Source organism: Oncorhynchus nerka, linkage group LG21, assembly GCF_034236695.1.
Source record: "Oncorhynchus nerka isolate Pitt River linkage group LG21, Oner_Uvic_2.0, whole genome shotgun sequence".
Classification (NCBI taxonomy): domain Eukaryota; kingdom Metazoa; phylum Chordata; class Actinopteri; order Salmoniformes; family Salmonidae; genus Oncorhynchus; species Oncorhynchus nerka.
The window spans coordinates 16,339,936-16,362,918 of record NC_088416.1 but is presented as its reverse complement, the minus strand read 5'-3'; the positions used below and the strand labels follow the sequence as shown (position 1 = coordinate 16,362,918).

The following is a 22,983-nucleotide window of genomic DNA, read 5'->3' as shown; positions in this document are numbered from 1 at the left end:
TCTCGGAGCTCTACGGATAATTCCATGGCTTAGTTTTTGCTCTGACATGTGTGTGCGCCTTTCCAAATCATGTCCAATCAATTGAATTTCACAGGTGGGCTGCACTCAAGTTGTAGATAAATGGAAAAAGGTTGCATCTGAGGTCAATTGAGTCTCATATAAGCAAAGGGTCTGAATACTTATGTAAATAATGTTTTTTTATTTGTAATAAATTTGCAAAAATGTCCATATCTGTTTTTGTGTAGATGATTAGTTTATTTGATCCATTTTAGAATAAGGCTATATCATAACAAAATGTGGGAAAAGTGAAGGGGTCTGAACTTTCAGAATGCACTGTAAATATACCGGCTTGCTAAAAGCAGCTAGGACTGCAACTGCTCTCTGCTGTGCTGGAGGATCCACACTAGGCTGGAGACGCTGAAGTAAATGTGGGCTACAGCAGGGTTGGTCTTAATGCCTTGTCTGTCTTAGTCCTCTAGAACCATTGTGGAGAACTTTGCAACTCAGTAACGGTTAACATTTTTCCATCTTGTGGACCATTTGATGCTGGAACAAACCAGGGCTTGTGAAATGTGAGTTCAAAACTTTGTCCTAATATAGCTGGGGGGAAACGTATTTCAATTAGCATAACTCTTCAAAAGAATGTTATGTATTGTTACAGATCATAGTCCCTATCGGTCTTAGTTATGACAAATTATATTTAGCAGTCTGATAGGCATCCCAGGGACAGATTTCTCTATCGGCTGACACTGTAGGACAGAGGAAACCAACATCTTCCGTTGAACCTCAGAATCCCTTTGGGTTGTTATGTCAAGAGCAGCTATTGGGCCACTGCTACTGGGAGGGTGGAGTGGACTGGAGGAGAGAAACCCAGAGCCATATCAGTGGGGGTGATGTCTAAACAGACTCAGAAGGAGGAGTAGTGAAGGAGTACATGGAGCAAAATGCAAAGGCTGGGGGATCAAGTTCTATCCTTCCTCTTGAGAGCTGGCCTGCGCTCATCAGTCAGTTTGGGGTTTATCTGAACTGGCCCAGAGACTGCCTGCGATTCTACCTAATCGATTCACGTGGGTCAAGTGTTCCTCTGCATGCATTCCACACCACGTTCACGGAGCCACACTATGCTGGATTTAGGATTCACAGATCTTCATCCTCCCCTCTGCAAGCTGGACTGACCCTCAAAGACAAAACAATACAGACTTGTTGAGTTTGATGATACCAATATTAACTTTGGACAAAGCTTGAATATCCTTGCAGAGGGTTATTTTTTGTTAAACTGTTGATAGATTTTTTAAAATTAAGGTGTACTCTTACTCAAGCCAAACTCTACATGTTACCAGTGAGATCTTATATTTGTTAATAATGGCTATATGCACAATATTTCCCAAACGGCGTACAAACAGAAAAGGTACATTTACAACAAAAGGATTTTATTGGACCAGCGGCATGTATGTTTGTATAAACACTTAAAATAGAACCAATATCCAAATTACTACAACATTTTGTACATAAAAACAAAGGGAAAATCTGCAATGTATAAAAATGTTCAAGTAAAAAAGTAAATATTAAAACAATAGCAAGACTGATGCAAAGTCCTTCATTTGCCAGGCACTTACACTTTTTTTTTCAGGAGAACCTTAATTCCATATGTTTTGGTTCAATAAATGACAAATGAACTATTCCACACAAATCCTCAAATGCCTTGCACATAAAACAATTTATATCAAAGAAGCTTAGTACCTTTCTATACAGTGAAAACATACAAAACAGGACCTTGAAAATAAGTTAACAGGTCTCCAAAACAATCCTAGAATACAAAAAGGTATAGTTGTGATCAGTGCATGTTGTAAACATGAATACAAAGCACTAACAAAGAAAGGTTTCTCCCACTCTGACTGGAAAAGCTCAGGTCGCGATAGGATTGGATGAATGATGGGCAAATGGAGCAGTAACATTCAGACATCTTTGATAGGAGTACAAAACTGTCCATGACAGGATGGCCTATAGCTAGCCTACAATGCTACAGCTCAGATGATCTGTTACCTTTACTCAAATAGCATGTTGAAGCTAATTCATATACTGTCATGACTATACTTTAAATAAACCAAAGATGTACCTTCAAGGCAAGGAAAACTAGTGTTGTGAGCGTTGATTCCATCCACACTCCAGCTAAACGCCACACAAGTGTAATAATGCCACCCCGCTGCGTCTGATCATATCTAACAGGGTGAGACACATTCGATTTTTACACCTGAAGAGGTTATACCTTAATGTCCCGTTTGGCTCTGGGCAGAAAATGTCCCTTCTGTCTTGTCCATTCGCAAACATGAGCAACAGAAAAGATCCAATTGGGGTGAAAACCGTGCCAACATTAACTGTCATTAGTTTCTAGATTAAATGTTATAGACACCATTTGACCTAAGGCACAATATAAGTCCTCATTGTAAAAAATTGTCATTTTAATCCATAGAGACGTGAAGGAGAAGCTCGTCGGATGTTGATCTCTTCTCGGCTGGGTCCTCATTGGGACCAAAGTTCCTTGTTGTTAAGAGACTCTTTCTGCTCTTGCAGTCGCTAACTACAGAGGCCAACAAGGCAGAGTAGGATAGTCCTGGAGTGCGAGACACACAAATTCAAGAAGGCCAAAACATGCATGCTCACGCACACACGCCAACACCTCTATACGTCCTTCACATACAAACTGATCCACCGGTTTTGTGTGTGTATGGACTTAATCACATTTCTACACAACTGCTCTCACACACACACACTTGTCACCTCCCCCCATTCCTAACACATTCATACCCTCACACCAACACAGTGCACCTGGGCCGTGTGTGTGTTACACCTTGCTCTCGGAGGGCAGTTCGCTGAGGGCAGAGACGATGTCACTAAAGCAGGAGCGGTCCTTAGGGCTGGGGGCCCAACAGCGAGTCATCAACTTGTACACCCGGGAAGGACAGCCCTGGGGCAGGGGCAGCTTCCCCCGGCCCTCTCTCAGCTCTGGTAGAGGGGAAGACGTGAGAGAACAACACACATGGGGTGAGAGCGAGCAAGATGCAGGGAAAGAGGTGAAAGAAGGAGGGATAGAGAAATAAGAAGGACAGAACAGAGCAATAAACCTTAAAGGGGAATTCCACCACTTTTGAACCTTATATTCATCTCCAGCATTACCGCAATGTAGACATATGTGAAAACAGCAGGTATCTATGTTTTATAAAAAATAAAATTAAAATAAAATGTGTGTGTGCAACATCCTCTAGTGACATTGGTGACGTCATCTGGTATGCATTGTGTGGTTTTAAACAACTATGAGCAGGCAAAGTAAAGTAACCATTAGGAGGGTGACAAAATGTGTGACACTAGAATAGTGGACTTCTACCCCCATCTGGGGTGAAGTAGCATCCTTCAATAACACTTCAAGCTCCAGTTCGACTGGCCTCACCTTCGAGGACCTTGTCGTGGTCGAGCGCAGCGTGCGGCAGCTCGCCGAGGCTAAACACCTCCCACATGAGCACGCCGAAGGACCACACGTCCGTCTTGGTGGAGTAGTCGTCCTCGAACACGGCCTCGCTTGGCAGCCAACGCAGAGGGATCCACGCCTGCCGGTAGTGATAGTACTCACTGGAGGGGGAGAGAGGACACACAGGTCAGCACCAGGACTAAGGTAACCTCCACTTTGGGTGTTGTTTGGTAGTCTGGCCACTGGGTGTCGCCACAATTTAATCTGTCAATTCATCAAATCAAACAAATTTTATTGGTCACATTAACATGGTTAGCAGATGTTCATGCGAGTGTAGCGAAATGCTTGTGCATCTAGTTCCCACCATGCAGTAACATCTAACAAGTAATCAGTAGTAGTCAGTATGTTGGCAGCAGCTACTCAATGTTAGTGATGTCTGATGGCCTTGAGATAGAAACTGTTTTTTTTGTCTCGGTCCCAGCTTTGATGCACCTGTACTGCCCTTGCCTTCTGGATGATAGCGAGGTGAACAGGCAGTGGGTCAGGTGGTTGTTGTCCTTGATGATGGCCTTCCTGTGACATCAGGTGGTGTCATCAGGTGGTGTAGTTTGCCCCCGGTGATGCGTTGTGCAGAACTCACTACCCTCTGGAGAGCCTTGCGGTTGTGGGCGGAGCAGTTGCTGTACCAGGCGGTGATACAGCCCGACAGGATGCTCTTGATTGTGCATCTGTAAAAGTTTGAGTGTTTTTGGTGACAAGCCAAATTTCATCAGCCTAAAGGAGGTTGAAGAGGCGCTGTTGTGCCTTCTTCACCAGTTGTCTGTGTGGGTGGACCATTTCAGTTTGTCCGTGATGTGTACGCAGAGGAACTTAAAACTTTCCACCTTCTACACTACTGTGCCGTTGATGTGGATAAGGGGTGCTCCCTCTGCTGTTTCTTGAAGTAAACGATCATCAACTTTGTTTTTGTTTGACGTTGAGTGTGACACCACACTCCGAGGGCCCTCACCTCCTCCCTGTAGGCAGTCTCATCGTTGTTGGTAATCAAGCCTACCACTGTAGTGTCGTCTGTAAACTTGATGATTGAGTTGGAGGCGTGCATGGCCACGCAGTCGTGGGTGAACAGGGAGTACAGGAGAGGGCTGAGAGTGCAGCCCCAGTGTTGAGGATCAGCGGGGTGGAGATATTTTCCTACCCTCACCACCTGGGGGTGGCCCATCAGGAAGTCCAGGGCCCAGTTGGGTGGGTCTCGAGCTTAATGATGAGTTTGGAGGGTACTATGGTGTTAAATGTTGAGCTGTAGACTATGAACAGCATTCTTACATAGGTATTCCTCTTGTCCAGATGGGTTAGGGGAGTGTGCAGTGTGATTGCAATTGCGTCGTCTGTGAACCTTTTGGGGTGATAAGCAAATTGGAGTGGGTCTAGGGTGTCCGGTAGGGTGGAGGTGATCTGATCCTTGACTAGTCTCTCAAAGCACTTCATGATGACGGAAGTGAGTGCTACGGGGTGATAGTCGTTTAGCTCAGTTACCGTAGCCCTCTTGGGAACAGGAACAATGGTGGCCCTCTTGAAGCATGTGGGAACAGCAGACTGGGATAGGGATTGATTGAATATGTCCGTAAACACACCAGCCAGCTGGTCTGCGTATGCTCTGAGGACACGGCTAGGGATGCCGTCTGGGCCGGCAGCCTTGCGAGGGTTAACACGTTTAAATGTTTTACTCACGTTGGCTGCAGTGAAAGAGAGCCCGCAGGTTTTGGAAGCGGGCCGTGTCGGTGGCACTGTATTGTCCTCAGAGAGCAAAACAAATGTTTAGTCTGTTTGGGAGCATGGACATCGGGGTCCGGGGCCGGTTTTCGTTTTTAGTCTGTGACTGACTGTACAGTTGTGAGAATGACACAAATTCATTTTCAAAGTCCGCTGCCTCAGTTTGTATGATGCCAATTTGCATATACTCCAGAATGTTATGAAGAGCGATCAGATGAATTGCAATTAATAGCAAAGTCCCTCTTTGCCATGCAACTGAACTGAATCACAAAAATACATTTCCACTGCATTTCAGTCCTGCCACAAAAGGACCAGCTGACATCCTGTCAGTGATTCTCTCGTTAACACAGGTGTGAGTGTTGACGAGAACAAGGCTGGAGATCACTCTGTCATGCTGATTAAGTTTGAATAACAGACTGGAAGCTTTAAAAGGAGGGTGGTGCTTGGAATCATTGTTCTTCCTCTGTCAACCATGGTTACCTGCAAGGAAACACGTGCCGTCATCATTGCTTTGCCCAAAAAAGGCTTCACATATTCCTGCCAGTAAGATTGCACCTAAATCAACCATTTATCAGATCATCAAGAACTTCAAGAAGAGCGGTTCAATTGTTGTGAAGAAGCCTTCAGGGCGCCCAAGAAAGTCCAGAAGGCGCCAGGACCGTCTTCTAAAGTTGATTCAGCTGCGGGATCGGGGCACCACCAGTACAGAGCTTGCTCAGGAATGGCAGCAGGCAGGTGTGAGTGCATCTGCACGCACAGTGAGGCGAAGACTTTTGGAGGATGCTCTGGTGTCAAGAAGGGCAGCAAAGAAACCACTTCTCTCCCAGAAAAAAGCTTGCCCGGAGAAGACAAGGTGAGCGCTACCATCAGTCCTGTGTCATGCCAACAGTAAAGCTTCCTGAGACTATTCATGTGTGTGGTTTCTTCTCAGCCAAGGGAGTGGGCTCACTCACAATTTTGCCTAAGGACACAACCATGAATAAAGAATGGTACCAACACATCCTCCGAGAGCAACTTCTCCCAACCATCCAGAAACAGTTTGGTGAAAAACAATGCCTTTTCCAGCATGATGGAGCACCTTGCCATAAGGCAAAAGTGATAACTAAGTGGCTCGGGGAACAAAACATAAATATTTTGGGTCCATGGCCAGGAAACTCCCCAGACCTTAATCCCATTGAGAATTTGTGGTCAATCCTCAAGAGGCGGATGGACAAACAAAAACCCACAAATTCTGACAAACTTCAAGCATTGAATAGGCTGCCATCAGTCAGGATGTGGCCCAAAAGTTAATTGACAGCATGCCAGGGCGGATTGCAGGGTTCTTGAAAAAGAAGGGTCAACACAGCAAATAGACTCTTTGCATCAACTTCATGTAATTGTCAATAAAAGCCGTTGACACTTACGAAATGCTTGTAATTACACTTCAGTATTCCATAGTAACATCTGACAAAAATATCTAAAGACACTGAAGCAGCAAACTTTGTGAAAATGAATATTTGTGTCATTCTCAAAACTTTTGGCCACAACTGTAGACCCTGCCACATACCTCTCGTGTCTGAGCCGTTGAATTGCGACTCTACTTTGTCTCTATACTGACGCTTAGCTTGTTTGATTGCCTTGCGGAGGGAATAGCTACACTGTTTGAATTCGGTCATGTTTCCGGTCGCCTTGTCCTGATTAAAAGCAGTGGTTCTCGCTTTCAGTTTTGGGCGAATGCTGCCATCAATCCACGGTTTCTGGTTGGGGAAGGTTTTAATAATCACAGATGCACTTGCTAATAAACTCGCTCACTGAATCAGCGTATACAACAATGTTGTTGTTCAACGCTATCCGGAACATATCCCAGTCCACGTGATCGAAGCAATTTTGAAGAGTGGAATCAAATTGGTCGGACCAGCGTTGAACAGACCTGAGCGTTTCCTGTCACACCACGACTCGTTAATCATAAGGCATACACCCTCACCCTTCTTACCAGAGAGATGTTTGTTTCTGTCGGTGCGATGCGTGAACAAACCAGGTGGCTGTACCAACTCTGATAACGTATACTGAGGGAGCCATGTTTCCGTGAAACAGAGAATGTTACCATCTCTGATGTCTCTTTGGAAGGCAACCCTTGCTCGGATTTCGTCTACCTTGTTGTCAAGAGACTGGACATTGGCAAGTAGTATACTCGGGAGCAGTGGGCCCGTTTACGGAGCCTGGCCAGAAGACCGCTCCGTCTGCGGCACCGTGGTTTTGGGTCACCTGCTGGGATCCGATCCATTGTCCTGGGTGGTGGACCAAACAGAGGATCCGCTTCGGGAAAGTTGTATTCCTGGTCATAATGTTGGTAAGTTGACATTGCTCTTATATCCAATAGTTTCTCCCGGCTGTATGTAATAAGACTTAAGCTTTCCTGCTAGCTACTGCCCTCATTCAATTCCATTTAGACTATGCTAGCACTTCCTGGTTTGGGGGCTTATCTAAACTTATGAAGGGGAAGCTCCAGATAGCCCAGAATAAGCTGATCAGGGTAGTACTGAAGGTGAGTCCACATACTCATAGGCAGGAGCTGCTTTCAGGAACTAAACTGGCTGCCTGTTGAGGCTAGGGTGTCCCAGATTAGACTAGGTTTGGTTTACAAAAGAGTATTTATGGTCCTGCGCCCAGATATCTAAGTGATTACTTTCCTCGTGTTAGGGATGCACACAATCACAGCACCAGATCAGGTGTTGCTGATGTGTGCTTATACAGGTTCAGGAGTAATGCTGGGAAAGGTACTTTCTTGTACTATACTGGAGCCTCAGAAAGGAATGAGTTGCCTCTGCCTATAAAAACAACGTCCTCTCTGGGCAGCTTTAAAAAGAAAGTAAAAATATGTTTGATGTCTTCTGTGCCCATATGAATAACCCCTATAATGTAACTGGAATCATGAGATTGATGTTCTTCTATGTTTTTTAAAAATGATTTCACTGTCATACTGTGTTCGATCTTGTCTAGCCATCTTGTCTCAAGAGGACCACAATGGAAATAATTTCCAGACTTTATTGTGCGTTATCCTCAATTCTATGCATGTATGGCTTTTTCAAGTTTTGTGTGTGCTTTTAAATTTAAAAAAATGGTTGAATTAATAAACTCAACAGTGTAAGAAATACATAAACAAAATACTGCATAGTTTCCTAAGAGCGTGAAGCGAGGTGGCCATCTCTGTTGGTGCCTTTTTCACTATACTTATCACAGGTCTCTTTAAATGGAGACTTTGGGAAATCTAAATTATCGATACAATTATGCTGTTTATTGAAATTAATAAAAACCATAAGTATGGTTTTCAACCGCAAGGGATCTTTCCTGGTTTACATTTACATTTAAGTCATTTAGCAGACGCTCTTATCCAGAGCGACTTACAAAGTAAATCAAGATTTAATCCATTGTAATCTTACTCGTTGTAGACATCTTTGCTGAGCCCCAGTGCAGACACCTTGACCTGTCTCTTGGCGCTGATCAGACAGTTGCGGGTGGCTAGGTCCTTGTGGACGAAGCGCTGATTGGATAGATGTTCCATCCCTCGGGCAACCTGCAGACACACCCCCACCTGAGGGAAAGAGAGAGTGGGACATACGGAGCATTAAATCACTGTGTTTTCAAGCATATATGTGCCTTCAAGTGAGTGAGTTAGTGCGTGTGTTTTAAGCATTTGAATGGCTTTTTTAAAATGACATCTTCTGGTTAATCTGTTTCTCCTTCTGAGTGGTCCAACAGACAGTGAAAGCCAGTGGCATGATGCAACAGGAGAGCCTTACTATAAGCACCAGCTACCAAATCCTGGCCTACTGCACTGAAGCTAACCCTAATTAAGATGCTCATTTATGCCTTCTTGTGTGTGTAAACTGACCTTCTGCTTGGTACCGAGGTGATGGGACTTGGGTTTCTCCTCCTTGTTCTTGGACATCTTGAGGTATTGCTTCAGGTCCCCCTAGGAACATATACACAGGTCTGGGGTGGATGCTAAATCATGGATGTTTTTTTGTTTTTTAAGTACACCCGCACACATTTTTCAATGCACTGGGGTCAGTGTGTTCGTACGTAGCTCATATTTTAAATAGTCTTTATTTTATCAAGGCATTTAACCTTAATACCCATGTATTTCAATGATGCAATTGACTGCCATGTCGTATACATAAATAAAGTGTGTGTGTGTAGGGAGTAGGGTGAAGTTAAGTTGCCCGAAGACACTGATCTTGGGTCAGTTTAGCATTTCCCCCACTAATGGTTAAGGTTTGGGGGAGGGGAAGCTGACCCTAGATCTGTACCTAGGGGAAACTTCACCCTGGAGCGTAAGCAGGTAGCTCCCTCCTTACCAATTCAGCATACTCCAGTATGAGGTAGTGAGGCTCGGCTTCTCTACACATGCCCAGTAGGCACACAAGGTTGGGGTGGCCCAGCTTGCCGAACATCTCAACCTCGCGACGGAACTCCAGGTGCAGAGTCTCGTCCCGCGTCTGCAGACTCTTCACCAGCACCACCGTCTCCTCCTCATCCTCACTGCCTCTTCCTCCTGCCGACATGATGCCCTTGGCTTTGGCCAGGAACACCTCGCCAAACTCACCTTTCCCTGTGTAGGAGAGGGGAATCAATATAATTTTATATAGCCTTTATTTATACAGGTCAACAAAGAACAAATTATTATTTCCAATGACGACGTGTGTGTGTGTGCACATGCATGCGTTGCTCTATACCCAGAGTGGTGATGGTGGTCAGGTTGGCGCGGGGGTAGTGCCCTTTGTCGTGGCTGCTGTGGCGCTTGTTGCTGGAGCTGCTGGCCGTGGTGCCCATGTTGGTCAGTGCCACCTCCTCCTGGATCTCAGCGGTGGCCTGTCCGTTGGTCTGCACCGTGCCCCCTGTAGTGCCAGGACAAAATGGCATCCTTCAATACCGGTAACTAAACATGACTGCTTGTACATACTCCATCGTCCTTTTCTTATTTCTAGGTACAGAAATGTTAAAGAAATACAGCCATGGAAATTAAATGAATCACTTGAAACAGTTTCGTTTTAGAGCTTCAAGAGGATGTGTTTATTTTAAATTAGCCATTTATTGATATCGTATTTTTTAAAATGCCGACACCAATATTGACTTTACATATTGGTGCATGTCACTAGTAATAAATGTCAATGTGTAGTTGTTGTACTGCATACTTGTAATGTTTTCAATACATTTCACACTACCAGGAAAAGCAGACACTTGAATTCAACTGAATGGAATCGACTGAGAACGCTGACCGTTGAGGTGCTCTGTCTCGGCCTCCTCTCCCTCGGGGCCCTTTAGTCTCTTGGCGTTGCGTCTCTTCTTGCAGTAGAACATCAGGCCCAGGACGATGATGATGTAGGCCACAGCGGCGCCCACCGATAGGCCGATTGTCTGGATCATCTTGTATGGCGCCTTTTCGTCATCCTCCAACGAGTGGTGCACAGGCTTCTCTGTTGACACACACGTAAGCACACACGAAAGAGTCCGGTGACGTGATGTGCTTCTCTATTGAATTAAAGTCTTCTATTGGAGTCTACTGAATCACCATCTCAACCTCAGATGTCAAGTGGACATCTCAAGATGACACCTCTCAATTACATTCTTTCTAAATGAGACATTGCTACTATCATTACACATTCAAGCGCCAAAATAAGTATTTACAGTTTGGGGGACTGCTTTATTTCCTCCACCTACCACAATACTTTAGACAGCTGCGGCAGGTACACAAAGTTTACTTCTTAGTTTTTTCCCCCTGGTGTCTTACCTACGACATAGAGCTCTGCCGAGGTGTGGCCGATATTGCAGCTGTTGCCAGCGATGCATGTGTAGCTTCCCGTGTCTTCCACACTCACGTCGTGGATGACCAGAGAACCGTTGGGCATCTTCTGAAACCTGGAGAGCAAAGAGCACAGGAGTGAGGCCGTGGCTGCATTCAATTATTTTCCCTCGTTTACGCCCATTCACAGTTGATCCAGTTCCATTTCACTTTCTACCCCTTCCCCCTGGCCTTAACCCTTTAATATCAGAGGGGTCTCGAGGTATAAGCAGTGTAGCAAAAGCACTTCCACCATATTGCATTTGCCTTATTGTATTTACCAGACAATGAAGTGTTAGGCCTAAGGGAAGGGAATTAGGACTGGCTGATAGCAATATGGCAAAGGCTAGATCGTTTTTTTTATCATGGTAGGGAAGATGTCTATCAAAACACACTATCCAAACATGCTGTTTAGCACGGTGTTCAGAACGAAAAACACACAAATTAGAAACCAAATACTACAAAAATGACTTTGGGCCTTAACAAAACACAGAGTTGTGGTTCTCTACCTGCTCTTGCGTGGCTCCAGGAACTTGTCTTTCTTTTTCCACTGGATAAAGGGCTGGGGGTCGCCGGTGGCCTGGCAGTGCAGAATGGCTGTGTGGCCCTGGTAAACAGTGGTGTGCTCCGGCTCCATATTGAATGTTATATACACTGGGAGAGAGAGAGAGAAGGAAATAAAGAAATAGTGGAAGTGTTGGTTAAGATGGATTTAGTTGTGTTTGAGTCTAGAGACCGCTTTAGTGATGGCATTAGCACTGTTGAAATCAGATAACGTAGTTCTGCCATCTTGAGTACTGCCGTTTTTGTTTCTAAACCTAACCCTGGAACTTAATCAATTACTGTCACGGGCTGGCTGGAGCATACACATTTTTCACAGGTAGAAATCAATCTCTGGTTAAAAAGTAGAGGACGACAACCGTTGGATCCTTGGTCTGTGTGGTGTCTGGTTGTATAGGTGGCAGGATGTGGTGTGTCTGTGACCTGCATTGGTGTGGTTGGCATTAGTGCCACTAGTGTTAGTGAAGGGATACCTGCTACGGTGAGCTGCACAGCGGCTGTGATCTGGCCCTGCAGGCTGTTGGAAGCCAGGCAGGTGTAGTTGCCCGCATCGTCCCTCGTCACCAGTGCGAAGTGGAGCACGCCGCCGGTCTGTACTACATGCTCTGGCAGCTGATTGCCATCTGCAAGGGGGGAATATTAGGAGATTCAGATTCACATGTATTGTCCTACAAGTGGAGCACAGCTCACACATTAGATAGACTAAAACTATTTAGAAACCACAGCAGGAAACAAACAGTGTAACAGTTGAGAGAGCAGTCCAATATCAACCCCCTAGCCCAGGCTAATGAAATTCCATTCCTGGAGGGTCGAATACTCTTCTGGATTTTATTCTAACCTTCATGTGTCGGAGACACATGTAGAAACAAAAAAAAAAGTGTTTAAGCCCTCTAGCACCTTGATTGAATAGCCCCTCGACCCTACCCCTAAACACATACATCTACAATTAAACAATGGATGTAAAAAAAATGCCAGAAAATCTGACTATGCCAATAAGCTAAGAAGTTATTAACATATTGCTTACACCCATGTTATCCTTTGAGATCAACTAGAAGCATCTAGGTACAAGGGGTAGGGGCTAAGAGTAGATTTTGGATTGGATTGAGCAACATTGTACATGTGTGTCTGAGTCCTAAGGCAGGCAAGGAGGTCTGAACACCCACCTGCTTTGGTCCACTGGATGGTGGGGATCTCGCGGCCCTTGGCGGAGCACTGCACAGTGCCTTCCTTGTCCAACTCCAGACACTGGGAGGGCTGGGGGGTGGGGGTGAACTTCAGCTTCTCTGCAGGGAGGAGACAACCGTGTTGGTGACAGAACGTGGAGTAGAGAGACACAAGCATACACATCTCCAAGCATATACACACACACAAATTTGGCACTGGCCAAATGACCAGGAAGAATACAGTTCAGACATTTGATACATTTACCGGTCATCCATATGCATTGGACGCGTAACCCATTAGGTCTTCCACCCACGCAGCCAGCGCCATCAATAAATTAGCGATATTGGCCAAAAGAAACACTTCGATGTCCTTAAACAGTCTATAACTAATTACAAAATACTATTTATTCCTTGTGTTTCGATGTGTAGCATATGCAAAACTGAAATTCTTTATACTTGTCAGAAAGGCGACTGTGTCTGCTGTATAGGTATAGCCGTTCAGAAGGGGGATAATTTGTTAATTTTCTAACAGATTAGCGTTTATTGTAGTAGTCTGGTAGGCCTAAAACATTCTTCCTCACCTCCTATGTCGAAGTCAGTTGGAGCGCCGGTGCGCACTACCTTCATATTATAGGCCTGCAGTATAATAGGCTACAACACCAAACCTTCACAAAAACGTCTAAACTTTATTACGGTAATATCAAAAATAAAATAAAATGGCTCAACAGAATGAAACAAAACACTTGTCCATAAAGTTTTGAACCAGCTATATTGCAGCAATTAACAAGGCAGGCTAATGCCTACCGTACCCAACAAATGCAAGCAATAGGCTAATGATACAGAGCACACCATTGAAAAAAAGACAGATCAAAATTCAATTTAGCCAACAAAAATGTCTCAACAGAATGAAATGAAACATGTTTTGCATATTTAAAGAACTGGTTTAGATTAATAAATAGGCCTACAATAAATAAATATTTCAAAATTGCATCCTACCTGAATATCAAGTTGCAGCCTGCATTTGGCCATGCCAACATTCATCTCATCTTTGTCCGCTACAAGATTAGAACTTGTGCATACAGGGGACATACCCCTTGTAGCAGGGATCCAGACTAACATTTTCCCTATGTTTTTTCAGTTGGTGGCACCAACCCATGATTTAGTCACACCAAAAATATTCACAGCATCATGCAATATTTAAAAGTAATTCAGTGCTTAATTAAAAAGTTTATCATCTTTTCATGTGATTCAAAATATTTATGTCCAACCGCTCCAGTGTTTGACATGCATTTTGGGTAGAAAATTATACGATTGTTGTTATATTTTACTGTTAATATTTCATCATTTTTGGGGGTTCAAAAGAGATGACTTCGCCTGCATCCTTATGTGATCTAATATCAGACTAGTAGCCATGTATCAAATCTAACAGTACATTTAATGTCCCCAAAAAACATTGCAGTTGTAGCCTACCAATGAGGCCTATGCACTCACAATGGCCAATGAGCAGCTCATGCGCTCCGTATCTCACAGCCATATCAAATATCTTATTTGTAAAATAGTTGCTATTGAACTCAAAATTAAAAGTATAGAAATAAAAAGTATATCTACAGAAAGCTGAGAACATCCTCTCTCCACCTGTGACAACAGGATAGCGGGGTTTTTCAAATGTTATACAATCAGAACACTTCATTCTCCTGGAGCATTTTTTCCCCCGGGAAAGGAACGAGTGGCTCGCTCGACACGGCAGCAGGCTCCAGCGAAACCAGTACAGGGGTAGGAAAGCAGACTTTCATTACAGGAATCATGAGGATGATGCACTTTACTGTTTGGAGTGAGGTAAATGAATGTGCAGCTCGCACCGATGCGACCAATAGATTTTTTAAACTTGTACAGCCAAGTCAAAGGTCCGCAATATGCGACTAAATGCTTGCAGTCTGGAGCCATGCCTTCTAACTTCCGTTTTACTTCAATGAAAAAGGCCCAAATCTTCATAACCAACAGTAGCCTATAAGCCAAGGCTCCTCTCTCTCTCTCCTCAGCGGGGCAGCCCCAGGCACTTTGACCCGGCTCCAATTTTATTTATCGGCATTTCATTTAATTTGAAATCGGCCAAAAGCTGGCAATTACCAGCTAACGGAAATCCTGATACACACATATATAACATGGCACTCCCACACACAAAGTTCTTTCTCTCGCTCACATACATACACACAGGTCACACCACAAACACATTATGGCACTACCACACACTTGCATGCTGTCTCTCTCTCTTACAAACTCACACCTACGCATGTGCGCGCAGACATACACACTCACCAAGAACGAAGACCCTGGCCCGGCCCTCCACCCTCCCAGCCTCCGTCTGGCTCCGACACATGTACAGGTGGTTATCATATACCTCCACACTGTTGATCCTCAGGGTCCCGTTGGGGTACAGCTTAAAGCGAATGTCCTACAGTCAAAAGATAACAATGGGTTACCGATAGGTTTCATAGAAATGAAAGTTACAGATTGCACCTTCATGTATATTTATAGTTCTGGGCATAAAAAAGTCCATCTGTATTGCAGCACAGCTTCATAGTTAATGTAAATGCACCGGCAGGGGCATATTTGAGAAATGCATTTCATTACATGGATTATCGTTTGATGGTTCTTAATGAACTTGACACTGCAAGAGAATATCACATTCACAATGTCCAGAACCGTGTGTATATACACTCAGTGTTCCAAACATAACATATTGAGCTGCAACTCCGTTTCCCTTAGAACAGCGTTGACGACAAGGTGCCGGAAGCGTTCCACGGGGAGGCTGGCCCATGTTGACTCCTGCGATTCCCACAGTTGTGTCAAGTTGGCTGCATGTCCTTTTAAATATGTTGTCTTACCCATTTACCCTCTGAATGGAACGCACACACAATCTACGTCTCAAGGCTTAAAAGTACTTATTTAACCTGTCTCTTCCCCTTCATCTACACTGACTTAAGTCAATTTAACAAGTGACTTCAATACAGGATCATAGCTTTCACCTGGATTTAACTGGTCAAGCTATGTCATGGAAAGAGCAGGTGGTCCTAATGTTTAGTACACTCGGCGTGTAGTAGTTCTTAGTGTATATTCCCACTTCTTTTCAGAATGACCAGGACACAGTTCGGACCACAGGACTGACCTCGGCGGTGATGGGGATGAAGTTGCGGTACCAGGTAACCTCGGGATGGGGTGTGGCGCGGGTGTGGCAATGCAGGTACCCAGGGAGGCCCTCCTCCAGTTGGCTGTCCTCTGGCTTCGTCACCCACTCCGGAGGGGCTAGGGGATACACACATTTAGCATCTCTTAAAAAGTAGTGTCTACACCCAATACATTTCAGCAGCTGCAGGTCACAACAAATGCCACAATCCTGGAGAGCCACAGTCCTTCAGAGTTCTGTCCAACTCCCGCCTCAGCAGTGAAACACCTGAGTCGTGTTCATTAGGGCACACTGTAGAAACATTTTACACAATGGAAAATAGAACTTAGAGGTTTTTAAAATCGGACAAGTTTACATACTGCTTCCCTCAATTTTAGACCGTTTTCATCCGTTTTGACCACAAATACTCTTTTCACACCATCTTGCTGACCTGATCCAAACTGTGCTAGCTCCGATATTTTCATTTCACATTGTGCTTTTCATCAAGGTTCCAGGGACAATTGTGGATGTGTAACCAGACCAGCTTGGCTTGGCTCAGTAGTATGAAAAGCCTTTAGGGTCTTGAGGTCTATACTCACTGGCCACTGTGACGGTCAGCTCCTGCCTCCTGGTACCGGCCTTGTTCTGGCCCACGCAGGTATACAGTCCAGAGTCTTCCCCCTGGGTGGGGCTGAAGACCAGCTCCAGTCCGTCCTGGTAGACCCTGCCCTCTAAGGGGACGCGTTCCCCGCCCCGCTCCCACCACACATCGGGCTCCGGGTGGCCGCGAGGGGGGCGGCAGGACACCCTCTCCAGGGAGTTTGCCGAGAAGACCCGGGTCTGGCTGGGGCCCATCTCCTCGATCTCTGTAAGGGGTTGGAGGAAGTATTTGAAGTGATAGTCCATCATGACATCAGCAATAGAAAACAAAAACCATGAATTAAGACTGCAAAACAAATATCTTGTGTCCTAATCATGAAGGCAATGCAGTATACATCTCAACTGCTGAGTAGAACTGTTGACCATGCCATGCAAATCCAGCTAAAAATCGTGCAGATTAGCGAGGAATAAACTTAATAAATGGCATTATACTGTGACAGGGTACAGTGAGTTAGACACAAAGTGAAGGTTTCAAACATCTGTCTTGAGACAGTGTGTCAAAACTGTGCATGTCTGTGTGTGCTCCCTTACCTGCTAGGTTCACGGTGGCCTCCAGAGTGACAGGGAGTCCGCGGGGCCCTTTGGCTACACATTTGTAGAGCCCAGTGTTTCTGGGCTTCACCTGGGTTATGAGTAGGGAGCCATTGTTCAACATCACCAACCTAGGGAGGAAGAGAATGAAACATCAAAACAAAACACTGAACATTTTCTGGAAAGTTGGCCAACTCAGGAAAGATGACTTGTTTGACATTTTCTGTATATTTTTACATTTTAAAAAGGACTCTTGGAAGAGATACTAATAAACAATAAAACATTAGCGGAATTCACCTCAATGTCGACATGCTTCCAAAACATGCATAAACAACATGCACACACACAGGCTTAGAGTGGATGTATATAGTAGAAACCGTCATTCACATCTAGGAGACGGTACTTAGCCTTCACGCATCTGGTGTGTGTGTGTAATACATACATGTCTAACTCACTGAACCATGTCACAGTATAATGCCATTTATTAATTTTTATCCCTCGCTAATCTGCATATTTAGCTGGATTTGAACAGCAGGGTCTAAATAAAATATATTTATTATATATATTATCTCCTGGAGAGCTACCCTCCTGCAGGTTTTCGCTCCAACTCTAATCTAGCGCACCTAATTAGCTGGTTGATAAACCGAGTCAGGTTAGTACTACTGGGGTTGGAGCGAAAACCTTCAGGGGGGGAGCTCTCCAGGAACAGGGTGTAAGAGTGTGAGAGAGATTACATGTACCTTAGCCAAATACATTTACACTCAGTTTTTCCCAATTCCTGACATTTAATCCTTGTAAAAATGTAATATTTTAGGTCAGTTAGGGTCACCACTTTATTTTAGGAATGCGAAATGTCAGAATAGTCAAATTATTTAATTCAGCTTATATTTCTTTCATCACATTCCCAGTAGGTCAGAAGTTTACATACACTCAAGTTGTTTTTGGTAGCATTACTTGGGTCAAACATTTTGGGTAGCCTTCCACAATAAGTTGAGTGAATTTTGGCCCATTCCTCCTGACGGAGCTGGTGTAACTGACTCAGGTTTGAAGGCCTCCTTGCTCGCACATGCTTTTTCAGTTCTGCCCACACATTTTCTATGGGATTGAGGTCAGGGCTTTGTGATGGCCACTCCAATACCTTGACTTTGTTGTCCTTAAGCCATTTTGCCACAACATTGGAAGTATGCTTGGGGTCATTGTCCATTTGCGACCAAGCTTCAACTTCCTGACCGATGTCTTGAGATGTTGCTTCAATATATCCATAATTTTCCTACCTCATGATGCCATCTATTTTGTGAAGTGCACCTCCTGCAGCAAAGCCCCCCCACAACATGATGCTGCCTCCCCGTGCTTCACGGTTGGGTTGGTGTTCTCCGGCTTGCAAGCCTCCCCCTTTTTCCGCCAAACATAACGATGGTCATTATGGCCAAACAGTTCTATTTTTGTTTCATCAGACCAGAGGACATTTCTCCAAAAAGTACGATCTTTGTCCCCATGTGCAGTTGCAAACTGTAGTCTGGCTTTTTTTTATGGCAGTTTTGGAGCAGTGGCTTCTTCCTTGCTGAGCAGCCTTTCAGGTTATGTCGATATAGGACTCGTTTTACTGTGGATATAGATACTTTTGTACCCGTTTCCTCCAGCATCTTCACAAGGTCCTTTGCTGATGTTCTGGGATTGATTTGCACTTTTCGCACGTTCACCTCTAGGAGACAGAACGCGTCTCCTTCCTGAGCGGTATGACGGCTGCGTAGTCTCATGGTGTTTATACTTACATACTACTGTTTGTATAGATGAAAGTTGTACCTTCAGGCATTTGGAAATTGCTCCCAAGGATGAACCAGAATTGTGGTCTACAATTAGTTCAATTAGAATTGTGGTCTACAAAAGTTCTTGGCTGATTTATTTTGATTTTCCCATGATGTCAAGCAAAGAGGCACTGAGTTTGAAGGTAGGCCTTGAAATACATCCACAGGTACGCCTCCAATTGACTCAAATTATGTAAATTAGCCTATCAGAAGCTTCTAAAGCCATGACATCATTTTCTGGAATTTTACAAGCGGTTTAAAGGCACAGTCAACTTAGTGTATGTAAACTTCTGACCCACTTGAATTGTGATACAGTGAATTATATACTCATTCAAGGGTATTCCTTTATTTTTACTATTTTCTACATTGTAAATTAATAGTGAGGACATCAACGCTATGAAATAACACATGGAATCATGTCGTAACCAGAAAAGTGTTATACAAATAAAAATATATTTTATATTTGAGATTCTTCAAAGCACTTGTTGGCTGCTTTTCCTTCACTCTGTGGTCTAACTCATCCCAAACCATCCCAATTGGGTTGAGGTCAGGTGATTGTGGAGGCCAAGTCATCTGATGCAGCACTCATCACTCTCCTTGGTCAAATAACCCTTACACAGCCTGGAGGTGTGTTGCGTCATTGTCCTGTTGAAAAACACATGATAGTTCCACTGAGCCCAAACATGATGGGATGGCGTAATCGCTGCAGAATGCTGTGGTAGCAATGCGTGTTAATTGTGCTTGAATTGTAAATAAATCACTGACACTATCCCCCAGCAAAGCACACCCACACCTCCTCCTCCATGCTTCCCAGTGGGAACCACACATGCGGAAATCATCCGTTCAGCTACTCTGTGTCTCACAAAGACACGGTGGTTGAAACCAAAAACCTCACATTTGGACTCATCAGACCAAAGCTCAGATTTCCTCCAGTCTAATGTCCATTGCTCATGTTTCTTGGCAAGTCGACGCGGAGGGCAAATCACTTCTTATTGGTGTCGTTTAGTAGTGGTTTCCTCACAGCAATTCGACCATGAAGTCCTGATTCACGCAGTCTCCTATGAACAGTTGATGTTGAGATGTGTCCTTTACTTGAACTCTGAAGCATTTATTTGGGCTGCAATTTCTGAGGCTGGTAACTAATGAACTGCAGCAGAGGTAACTCTGGGTCTTCCGTTCCTGTGGCTATCCTCATGAGAGCCAGCTTCATCATAGCGCTTGATGGTTTTTCGACTGCACCTGAAGAAACTTTCAAAGTCCTTAACTTCTCTAGGGCAGGGGGTAGCATTCTGAATTTTGGATGAAAAGTGTGCCCAAATTAAACGGCCTGCTAGTCGGGCCCAGAAGATATGATATGCATGTAGATTTGGATAGAAAACACTCTAAAGTTTCCAAAACTGTTCCATTCAGTAAGTATTTTTCTTTTGAGGTTTTCTAGTTTTCTATTCAATGCCATTAAAGTATCCATTGACTTAGGACTCAATTTGCAGTTCCTATGCCTTCCACTAGATGTCAACAGTCTTTAGAAATTGTTTCAGGCTTGTATTCTTATAAATGAGGGAGTAAGACCAGTCTGAATGAGTGGACCCTGACGTGTCACAGAGCTTTTTCATGCGCAATCCCGAGAGAGTGCATTTCTTGTTTACCTTTTATATTGATGACGTTATTGTCCGGTTGAAATGTTATAGATCACGTAGGCTAAAAAACAACCTGAGGATTGAATATAAACATCGTTTGACATGTTTCTATGAACTTTACGGATACAATTTGGATTTTTTTGTCTGCCTGTTTTGACTGCGTTTGAGCCTATGGATTACTGAAGATAACGCGCAAACAAAACTGAGGTTTTTGGATATAAAGAGACTTTACCGAATAAAAGGAAAATGTATTGAGTAAATTAATGTCTTCCGAGTGCAAACATACGAAGATCATCAAAGGTAAGGGATTAATTTGATCTCTATCTCGGAGTTTTGTACCGCTTCTGCTTGGCTGGTTACTGTTTGTAATAATTTGTCAACTGGGCGATGTTCTCAAATAATCGTAAGGTATGCTTTCACCGTAAAGCATTTTAAAAATCTGACACCGTGGTTGGATTCACAAGAAGTTAATCTTACATAGGTTTAAACCTATGTAAAAATCTTTTTTTTTTCTCAATTTTTATAATGAGTATTTCTGTATTTGAATTTGGCGCTCTGCAATCTCACTGGATGTTGGCCAGATGGGACTCTAGCGTCCCACATACCCTAGAGGGGTTAAATGTTCTGGATTGACTGACATTCATGTCTTAAAGTAATGGACTGTCATTTCTCTTTGCTTATTTGAGCTGTTCTTGCCATTAGATGGACTTGACCTTTCACCAAACAGGGCTATCTTCTGTATACCACCCCTACTTTGTCACAACACAACTGATTGGCTCAAACCCATTAAGGAAAGAAATTCCACAAATTAACTTTTAACAAGGCACACCTGTTAATTGAAATCCATTCCAGGTGATACCCTCATGAAGCCTGTTGAGAGAACACCAAGAGCTTGCAAAGCTGTCATCAAGGGTGGCTACTTTGAAGAATCTAAAATCTAATTTGTTTAACACTTTTTTTGGTTACTACATGATTCCATGTGTGTTATTTCATAGTTTTGATGTCTTCACTTATTCTACAAAGTAGAAAATAGTCAATAAAGAAAAACATTGGAATGTTGTCTTTAGGTCTCTCTTTATGTAGTGTTGTCTCTTGTGATGTTTGTGTGGGATGTCTTGTCCTAGATTTATATTTAATCCCAGCCCCCATCCCCACAGGAGGCCTTTTTGTAGGCTGTCATTGTAAATAAGAATTTCCTAGTTAATAAAAGGTTAAATAAAATGAGTAGGTGTGTCCAAACTTTTGACGAGAGAGAGCGAGAATATCTCACACACACCAGTCTCAACGTCAACAGTGAAAAGGCGACTCTGGGATGCTGGCCTTCTAGGCAGAGTTGCAAAGAAAAAGCCATATCTCAGACTGGTCAATAAAAGGAAAAGCTGAAGATGGGCAAAAGAACACACACACTGGACAGAGGAACTCTGCCTAGAAGGCCAGCATCCCCGAGTCGCCAACTCACTGTTGAGTTGAGACTGGTGTTTTGCGGGTACTACTTAATGAAGCTGCCAGTTGAGAACTTATGGAGGCGTCTGTTTCTTTAACTAGACACACCAATGTACTTGTCCTCTTGCTCAGTTGTGACCTGGGGCCTCCCACTCCTCTTTCTATTCTGGTTAGAGCCAGTTTGCGGTGTTCTGTGAAGGGAGTAGTACACAGCGGTGTACGAGATCTTCAGTTTCTTGGCCATTTCTCACATGGAATAATAGCCTTCATTTCTCAGAACAAGAATAGACTGACGAGTTTCAGAAGAATGTTCTTTGTTTCTGGCCATTTTCAGCCTGTAATCGAAACCATAAATGCTGATGCTCCAGATACTCAACTAGTCTAAAGAAGGCCAGTTTTATTGCTTCTTTAATCAGGACAACAGTTTCCAGCTGTGCTAACATAATGGCAAAAGGGTGTTCTAATGATCAATTAGCCTTTTAAAAATATAAACTTGGATTAGCTAGCACAACGTGCCATTGGAACACAGGAGTGAAGGTTGCTGATAATGGGCCTCTGTACGCCTATGTAGATATTCCATAAAATAAAGAGCAGTTTCCAGCTACAATAGTCATTTACAACATGAACAATGTCTACACTGTATTTCTGATCAATTTGATGTTATTTTCATGGACATTCATTTTTTTTTGCTTTTCCTTTCAAAAACATTTCTATGTGACCCCAAACTTTTGAACAGTAGTGTATGTAGATAGATATAAACACATACAAAAGTCTTACCGGGACTTGTTGGTGATTAGCTCGTCCTGATGGTACCACTCTTGAGTGGGAGGGGGCTCGGCAATGAACAGGCAGTTAAGGAGGGCCTCCTCGTTCCTCATCACCACCAGGTCCTCAGGAATCACCACGGGACGAGGGAAACTTTTATCTATACAGAGGGTAAGGGTGTGAGTGTGTGGTATGAAGAGA

The 22,983-nt window shown here is 43.8% G+C and overlaps 1 protein-coding gene across 1 annotated transcript in view; it reads right to left on the bottom strand.

The window, feature by feature from the left end:
- Nucleotides 1–1,409: 1,409 nt before the first annotated feature.
- Nucleotides 1,410–22,983, bottom strand: part of LOC115103967 (inactive tyrosine-protein kinase 7-like) — a 39,053-nt gene continuing 17,479 nt past the window's right edge. Inside the window, exons 5-20 of the mRNA XM_029625045.1 lie at nucleotides 22,795–22,942; nucleotides 17,133–17,263; nucleotides 16,541–16,807; nucleotides 15,945–16,081; nucleotides 15,095–15,230; nucleotides 12,779–12,898; nucleotides 12,089–12,238; nucleotides 11,564–11,708; nucleotides 11,004–11,131; nucleotides 10,492–10,689; nucleotides 9,949–10,110; nucleotides 9,571–9,824; nucleotides 9,105–9,185; nucleotides 8,653–8,804; nucleotides 3,446–3,624; nucleotides 1,410–3,003 (exon numbers count right to left, since the gene is read on the bottom strand). Of these exons, the coding sequence (XP_029480905.1) occupies nucleotides 2,843–3,003; nucleotides 3,446–3,624; nucleotides 8,653–8,804; nucleotides 9,105–9,185; nucleotides 9,571–9,824; nucleotides 9,949–10,110; nucleotides 10,492–10,689; nucleotides 11,004–11,131; nucleotides 11,564–11,708; nucleotides 12,089–12,238; nucleotides 12,779–12,898; nucleotides 15,095–15,230; nucleotides 15,945–16,081; nucleotides 16,541–16,807; nucleotides 17,133–17,263; nucleotides 22,795–22,942 (2,549 nt within the window). The 3' untranslated portion in view covers nucleotides 1,410–2,842. The remainder of the gene's footprint in view (nucleotides 3,004–3,445; nucleotides 3,625–8,652; nucleotides 8,805–9,104; nucleotides 9,186–9,570; nucleotides 9,825–9,948; nucleotides 10,111–10,491; nucleotides 10,690–11,003; nucleotides 11,132–11,563; nucleotides 11,709–12,088; nucleotides 12,239–12,778; nucleotides 12,899–15,094; nucleotides 15,231–15,944; nucleotides 16,082–16,540; nucleotides 16,808–17,132; nucleotides 17,264–22,794; nucleotides 22,943–22,983) is intronic.